The sequence below is a fragment of the Chrysochloris asiatica genome, unplaced genomic scaffold, assembly GCF_000296735.1.
Source record: "Chrysochloris asiatica unplaced genomic scaffold, ChrAsi1.0 scaffold00160, whole genome shotgun sequence".
In the NCBI taxonomy this organism is placed as follows: Eukaryota; Metazoa; Chordata; class Mammalia; order Afrosoricida; family Chrysochloridae; genus Chrysochloris; species Chrysochloris asiatica.
The window spans coordinates 6,544,951-6,553,787 of record NW_006408678.1 but is presented as its reverse complement, the minus strand read 5'-3'; the positions used below and the strand labels follow the sequence as shown (position 1 = coordinate 6,553,787).

General features: G+C 38.6%; 1 protein-coding gene across 4 annotated transcripts in view; it reads left to right on the top strand.

Moving 5' to 3' along the window:
- The window catches only part of ANO4 (anoctamin 4), a 607,193-nt gene that overhangs the window by 385,873 nt on the left and 212,483 nt on the right, over positions 1-8,837 (top strand). For all 4 annotated transcript variants that reach the window (XM_006871106.1, XM_006871104.1, XM_006871105.1 and 1 more), the window contains one exon: positions 5,957-6,057. In XM_006871106.1, coding sequence (XP_006871168.1) covers positions 5,957-6,057 — 101 coding nt within the window. The remainder of the gene's footprint in view (positions 1-5,956; positions 6,058-8,837) is intronic.

Here is an 8,837-nt window from a genome sequence, read left to right as displayed (position 1 = left end):
TCAGTTCCTGGTGCTTTGTTCTTTGCCAGTCCCTTCAATGCACCTTGGACTTCTTCCTTCATTATCATCAGTTTTTGATTATATGCTACCGGTTGAAATGGTTGAACATTTTTGTTTTTGGTAAAGTGACTCGGTATTTGTTCGATCTTCTTTTAATGCTTCCTGCATCATTCAATACTTTGCTCATATAATCCTTCAATATTTCAAGTGGAAGCTTGATATTTTTCTTCATTCTTTAAGTGTGTTCTTCACTTTTGGTTTTCTAACTCTAGATCTTTGCACATTTCATTATGATACTGTGTCTTCTCATGCTACCCTTTGAAATTTTTTTGGTCAACTCTCTTACTTCATCATTTCTTCCAGCTACTTTAGCTTCTCTACATTCAAGAGCAAATTTCAGATTCTCTTCTGATATCCATAGTATTCTTTTTAATGATCTTTTCTTTTCTTCATGTCATCCCACAACTCCTCTGATCTTTGGGCATTAGTGTCTAAAGCAGGAATGGGGAACGTTTGGCCCGCAGGTCATGTAACACCCACAAAATAATTTGGCCTGGCCTTGCCAAGGCTCTAGTTACAGTCATCATAATTGTTGTTGTTGTTGTTAAGTGCCAATGAGATGGTTCTGACCCATATCCATCTTGTATAGGGTTTCCAAGGAATGTCTGTTGAGCTTGAACCACTGACCTTGTGGTTCAAACAACTTTGTAATCCAGCGCATTAGCCCACAGCATCACACCAGGGCTCTATTAGGGGTGAATTAATTAAATGTTTGACCAAATATAGCAGGCTAATTTTTTAACTGATAATTTTGTATGTCCATGAATGATGTTATAAATTTTGGCATAAAAAATGTTCCCCATCCCTGATCTAAAGCATCAAATCTGTTCTTGAGATGGTCTCTAAATTCATACAGGATGTACTCAAGATCATAATTTTGAGTATCATGGACTTGTTTGAATTTATTCTGCTTCAGTCTGAATTTGCATGTAAGTAACTGATGATCTGTTGTACAGTAGACCCCTAGCCTTTTTTTGGCTGATGTTGTCAATTGATTCCATCTGGTGATATCCACATGTACAATTGCCTTTGTTTTTGGAAAAGGTTATTTGCAATCAAGAAGTCATTAGTCTTGCAAAATTCTATCATGCAATCTCCAGCATTGTTTCTACCTGGCACATCGTAATCACTTAATGAAAGTTGTTGAATAAATAAATTCCCATAGATGAATCTTTGATTTGAGGGCTCTGAAGAAATAGGAGACGGGAATTACGGTCTTAGATCCTGACAGTTCTTCTGGTTGGGCCTTGTAGTCAAAGACCAAGGAAATCCTTCTAAGACATTAGTTCCTTATTTGTCCCCTTTCTAGATTGCAACTTCAATGAGTAAGAGTGCTGAGTTCTTACCACCACCATCAGTCAGATGTGGTCCTTCATGGAGAAAATGACAGCTAACATATTGTGCAATGTTCTGTGGGTACTTCACCTGTGTTGTCTCAATAGTACAGTTAAATGAAGCAGGTATTGCTATCACTTTTCATATTACAGGTGCACAAACTAAGGCACAGAGAGGTTAAATAGCTTTCCCAAGACCACAGAATTGGTAAGAGGTAAGACCAGGACGTGGATTCATGTTGTTTGACCTCAGAATTGCTAACTAACCTCTATGGTTCAGCTGCTCATGTGGCTCCATGTTTGTGCTCTCTCTGGAGTGACCTCTTCCAATCCCATGATTTTAAATACTATCTGTATCCTGGTCTTGCTTACCTTGTATCTCTCTCCCAGACTGTTTCCCTCAGCTCCAAACTTGTTTACCCAAATACCCACATGCCATCTTCTCACAGGATCTCAAACCTAACATTTCCAATATTGAATTCATGATTTATCTTTGTGCCTCCACTCTCCCAGCTGATTCTCCCTCAATATTCCCTTCTCGGAAAATAGTGTCAGGAGTCATGAGATATGGAGGCAGACAGATTTGAGAGATGAAGGTCTTGGATCAGACATGACATGTCATCTTCTTTTGCCTTTCTACTGACATATCTAACCTTCCCTTACTGCATTGTGACATGCCAAGGCAAGGACCAAGATTAATAGTACTTTGCATTCCTAGCATCTAGCATCTAATAGAAGGTGTTCTTATTGAATGAAGAAATGAGGCATGCTATCTGTGAATCTTACGTGTTTCTACTTCCAGGAGTTTCCATGCTACTTCTTAATTCTACCAATCATTCTTGTAAATATATTCTTCCACACTCCTTTAAATGATCATTTTTCTTCTCCCCAAAGTTCTAACCTAAGGGATTATTATTGCACTATCTTAGTGAAACAACTCTATGTTTCATTGACATCATTTTCATTTCTCTTCTCTTTGGCACTTGCACACTTGGATTTATGTGGAAGAGAATACTTGATAATGAGACAAAAACCTATTTAGAAACAGTAGCATTCAGGAGTAAAGAGTGATTTATGGGCCATATAATTAGCAATCATCTGTTTCACATTTATTTTCCAGAGCTGAAGTTCCAAATGTCTTCTGTAACAAGTAGTAGGTCAGGCCTTCTCAATTCCTTCTGGAGAAATCAAATATGAATAATAAGTCTCATATGTTAAATCTTCTCTCTTAAGTATATAAAAAGGGCACACACACACTATAACTCAGGAACAGACATTCATCATTGCTCAAGGGAATCCAGCTAATACTTTTCTTGAGATCATCAAAATATAACTTTTAATATTCTCCTCTAAGCTCTCAGATCATTAGTAGCTTAATTTTGCTGTACAGTATGGAGTACCTTTTTGTTTTTGTTCTTATAAAATATGAAATTATCTTAAGATTAGTTTAAATAAACTGAAAAGAAAACAATTTGGAGCATTTGCCTTTTAAATGCACATATCTCAAGCAACTTGGTGGATATGGCAACTGGTATGTATGTATGTACCCTAAGCAAAGCTGTAAATTTATTGAAGCCTCAGAGTTTATTAGATGAAGTTGAAGAGGGAGTCAGGGGACGCAGGTGTGGAGTCAGCTCTGTCCATGATAAACTTTCACTTGGACTGTGAGCAAATTACTTGGCCCTCTCTCTCCTCCTCCTCTGAGAAATAAAGAAAAGCTTCTTTCACAAGGTTTGTGTGGAAAATCACAGGATAACAAGTAAAAGAGCTTTGAAAGTGCCACAAATAGAAATTGATGGTATTATTATTATTATTATTGCAATAATAACATAAAGTTTTACTATGCTAAATGAATCAAAACAGCTGAGAGTTTATACAGTTGATTCTGCCTGTGTTCAGAAAATGAGTTGGCTTTTTCACACACAGCATGGGACATTTAACATGTGCCCTAAGTGGAATGTTTTAATAGATTCACTTTAAGAGTTTTATATATTCATGAGAGCTCAATAAAGTGATTATTCTTCTGCTAGATTATTTCCTATAAAATTTACAATCACAGTAGTCCCATGGAGACAGTATACTCTAAGAGTTATGTGTACTAGTCTAAATCAAGATTTGGGCTCTCAGATTCTTTGAATAAATCACATCTCATACATTATCTTTCTGTACTGTGCAGTTTTACGCTGTCTCTCATAGGAAGGTAAAAGAACACGATGGTTATTGTAGATTGTTATTAAGAAATCTTAAGAAAAAAACAACAATACAAAAAACATCCAGTGACTGCCAAGTCTATTCCAACACCAGGTGACTATGTTAGAATAGAACTGTGATTCATGGGACTTTCAACAGCTGATTTTTCACAAGAAGATCATCAGGCCTTTCTCCCAAGATGCCTCTGGCTGTACTTGAACCTCCGACTATTCAGTTAACAAACAAGTGCATTAACTATGCACTGATTTCTTACAATGCAATGATCTTGCAGCGTACTGTTGAACATTTGTGTGTGTATGTGTGCTTTGGAAAAGATTGTCACTTGCTTTTCAATAGATAATATAGTTTGCCAGAATTATTGCAAGAGCATCTAGCCATCTCTTTCTTGCAGTGTACTCTAGCCATGTTCATGAACCAGGCAAATGTCGGCTGTCTGCTTCCTCTCTGCCATGCACTATGCTATAGATACCTTATCTCAGGCTGGAAGATAGAACATCATTTCAGCCTGTGCATAGCAGCTAGTGTGAACTTCAAACAATCATGATGCCTTCCCAGTGTTCCTAGAATAAATTCCAGCTACCTAATTGTAGCCTGAAAAGAGCTGTTCCTGTTCAGTCAATCTACAAACTCTGAGACCAGAAGAACTAGATGGTGCCCAGCTGCCACTACCAACTGCTCGGAAAGGGATCACATTAGAAGGTCTTGCACAGAGAGTGGGAGAAATTGTGGAACAAAACTTAAAATTATAAAAAGATGAGCCTTACCGATCAGAAAGAGACTGGAGGAACCCAAGACTGTAGCACTTGGCCACCCTTCAAATCTGGTACAGAATTCATCCTGTTGTTGTGAACTGCTATCGAGTCAGTTCCAACTCAGAGCGACCTTGTATAGGGTTTCCGAGGAGCGACTGGTGAGTTTGAACCACCAGCTTTACAGTTCAAACTGGCCTGTGGTCCAGTGCTTATCCTCCAGTGCCATACCAGGCCTCCGGAAACTCACATTATTGATTCAATTATCAGCCAAATGGTTGCTAGGTATAGAGGGGAGACAACAACAGTAGTAAGGTATGTTCACCATGGAATGGTCAGCCATTCAAGATAAAAAGGGCAACATTTACCTAAGGACAAAGTTCAGAAGGGTTGGGCAGCAGGGTGGACTGGAAATAAGAACCACAGGGAGAAAGTGGAATAACTGCTGTTACTTGGAGGTGCTTGTTATAATTGAGGTGAAATAAAGTCTATGGTTTGTTGAATGTAAAACTGATACTCTGCTCAGTAAATCTTCACTCAATTCACAATAAAGTTTCTGTTTTCTTTTTTAAAAACAGCTGCACCTGTTCATTCTCTTCTCATGCCACTCTTTGTCATTCCTAACACTTCCCAGCCACTCTGCTTTCCTTTCTGTCCTTCAAATATAGTGAACAATGTCCCGTTTTAGGGCCTGAGTGCCAGAACACCCATCCCAGACTCTTAATGCACCTCAAATAGCACTTCCAGAGAGCAGCTTCTCCTCACCCTTCTCCAAAGTACAGGGCACCCCCTCCCCATAACGCTTTCTCTTGTGACCTTACCATCTACATAACACTTGTCACTATCTGAATTTATCCCTCTCTTGTTGTAAAACTTGTTTTGCCTATGCCTCTCTCTTTTTTTTTAAAAGAGTATTAGTTCTATTTTTATTTATTTTGTTTGCAGCTGGGTCTTCGGTGTCTGGCACACAGTAGGGTATTTGTTGAGTGAATATATGTACACTTCAAGACCTGGGTTATTCCTAGTGCCGGCATAGCAAAAACAAAATACCACAAGTAAGTGGCTTTAAAGACCAGCAATTTATTCTCTCACCATCCTGGGAGAATGAAAGTTCAAATCATAGTCTCTTCCATATTGGTTCCTTCGGAGGGCCTCTTTCCTGGCTTCTGATGGCTAACATCCTTGGAGTTCTTTTCCTTATAGTCTGTTCTCAGGTGGTATTAGTCTTCATCCTGTGTGTTCATCTTTGTGGCCTGCTCCTTTTATAAGACACCATAGGAAGTGAATAGATTTAAGATCCTCCCTATTCTGGATTATCCTCATTAACATAGCAAAATAAAATCCCTATCATCATTTGCCGTTTACAAACAAGTCCCTATAGTGCAAATTTATCAACCCCAGCTAGAGCATATCCCTCAGCTTAGTTTCATGTAAATATGATTGAGTTAGGCACAGGGATTTGGACTTAAACCTAATTTTGGCACTATAATTCAATCCAAATCTTAAATGTGATAGAAGTCCATATGTTCTAAGTTTCAACTCAGTTTAAACCAGAGGAGACTTGGATATACTTTTCAATTTAGTTTCTCTTTTCTATTTCAGTCCTCTCTAATAAATAGTGATATTATCTTTGTGAAGTTACATGCCCCATGGGAAGTCCTTGGAAGATATGCAGAACAAATGAATGTAAGGATGCCTTTCAGGTAGGTGTACATGTATTTCTCCCCACTTGCTTTGCTGCTTCCTGTCACTCAAATGCACTCCTCTCTAGCAACAAATAAAGCTGAAATGCAGACTGGAAAGTTATTAGAGAAGAAAAACCTTCGAATGTTTAGAAAATGCACGTAAGTGTCCATGGCCAATAATGATTTCATGGCTTCTTGTGAAGTTTTCTAGCTCATTCACTCCTTAGCAGATAGATATTTCAGATACCTGTGAGAAAAAAGCATTCTCCAAGTGGCATTTTCACTTGAAAAGGGTGCCATTTGTAGAGGCCCTGGGAATGGCCTGAACAACCAGACAGACCACAGGTATCAGTGACACAAGAGGATAAGTTCCCTTCAGAAGCCAGCGTTCAGTGGTAAATCCAGGAAAGCTTTAAAATCCTGCTTCCATAAGACCAAGTTTAAGAAATTTTATGAAAATGTGATCTATCTTCAATTGTCATCTATTTTAAAATTGAACCAAAAGGTCATAAATATGTACAAACATAAACATTGATATTTAGCCCAAATCAAAAACTAAAACTTACAGCCATCAAGTCGATTCAGATTCATAGTGACCCCGCCTAGGGCTTCTGAGGCTGTAAATCTTTATGGGAGCAGAAAGCCTCATTTATCTCGAGGAGCAGCTTCTGGATTTGAACTGCCAACCTTGCCGTTAGCAATCCAGTACTTTTCCTACAGTACTACCAGTGCTTCTTTATTTATCCCACAGGGATTAGAAAATATTTTGTGTGAATTGCATATTTAAAAGGATTCATTTACGTATACTTCACAATGAAAATTCTTACTTTCCCTATTGCCCAAGAAAAACTGATATTCATTTGTTGTATATGAGTAAAATAAAGTATTAATTGGAAATAATAAATGCCAAGATGTGGGAGGGGTCACTAACAGAATCTTACAGGAGGTAGGGAAATTATGTACCAAGGATTGTCCGAAAGAGAAAAAGGATTAAGTATTTATTTGTAATTTTTTTCTCATAAGACCAAACTCAAAGAAAGAAATTAGGCCAACTACTACTGATTTTAATATTTAGCTTTTAATGAGCTATGGAAAGTGAAAGACAAAAGAATCAGCTGCATTATGAAGACAAAGAGAGGAACTCGGAACATATTTGTTGTTGTTGAGTGCCATCGAGTTGATTCCAACCCATAGCGACCCTGAACAGGGTTTCCAAGGAGCAGCTGCTGGGGTTGAACCACTGACCTTGCAGTTCAAATGACTTTGCAGTCTGACGCATTTGCCCACAGCGCCACACCAGGACTCCAGGAACATATTTAGAGAAGGGTTATTTCCATTCATATATCTCCCTGATGTGTCTTATTGTCCTTGTTTATTGGCTTTAATGTCTTAAAACCAAGCAGAAATGTTATTGTTGTTGTTAAGTGCTGTCAAGTCAGCTCCAACTCACAACAACACTGTATAGGGTTTCCATGGAGCAGCAGGTAGGTTTGAACTGCCAACCTTGTGGTTCATAGTCCAGTCCTGATCCTCCAGTGCCATACCCCAAGGCCCCAAACAGAAATAGAGCCTGGGATTTCTAGCATCTGTTTGCTGCAAGGTAAAATTCTCAAAGTAGTTGAACATAGTTCTCATACTATGATTTATTTTCATATTTCAAATGTTAGAACGTAAATCTGAGATCTCAAGGATTTTATATATTTATATATATCCACTAGAAGAGAGAAGGAATATCAGCTTTCATTTTTATTTAAAATTGTGACATTTTAATTACAATGAATTAACCAAACCCCAAACCAAACATGGGAGTCCTGGTATGGCACTGTAAGATAAGCATTGGATTGTTAATCGTAAGGTTGACAGTTCAAACCCAATAGACACTCCTTGGAAAACCTATGTTGTTGTTGTTGTTAAGTGCTGTTGAGTCGGTTCCGACCCATAGCGTCCCTGCATAGGGTTTCCAAGGAGCAGCTGGTGAGCTTGAACCACCTACTTTGCAGTCTGATGCACTAGCCCACAGAGCCACACCAGGACTCCTATACAGGCTCACTATTATTCATAACTGATTCAATGGCACTTATTGGCAACAACAGCAAAACTAACCCAAGGCTATTGAGTCGGTTCCAACTCATAGGGAGCCTGTATCAGATATCCAAAATCTTTACAGGAGCAGAAAGCCTTTTCTTCTACAGTGGTTTGAATAGTCAACCTTTCAGTTAGGAGTCTAATGCTTATCCAGAACTCCACAATATATTCAAGCCAGTTATTTTTTAATGATAGAATATCTAATGTGAATTAACACTGTAGTCATGTAAGAACCAAAAGAAAAAGGAATCATTACAGAATAGGCTTAAATAGAGCCATGTATCAAACCAATGTCTCCTAGCCTTCGACACCAAGGTTCTATCTTTGGATGAGAGTGAGTTAGTGAAACTGACTGAACTGGATAGATTTTCAGTAGAAATATCACAAAACTTTCTGCCACAAGAGCACACTTCTCTAGCACAAGCAGATTGTGAAGACTTGAGCAATGCTAAAGCAAATCCAGTTCCCTTGGTACTGGGAAGGATTTCACATTAAAGGACCCGTGCCATGACCCTTCTGTGTGCCCAACAATGTTATTGGTGGTGGCATTAAGTGTTGATAAGTTGATTCTGACCCATGGCAACCTTGATAGGGTTTCCAAGGTTGTAAATCTTTATTTTTGTTGTTGCTAAGTGCCGTCGAGTCGGTTCCGACCCATAGCGACCCTGTACAGGGTTTCCGAGGCTGTAAATCTTTACGGGAGCAGAACGCCT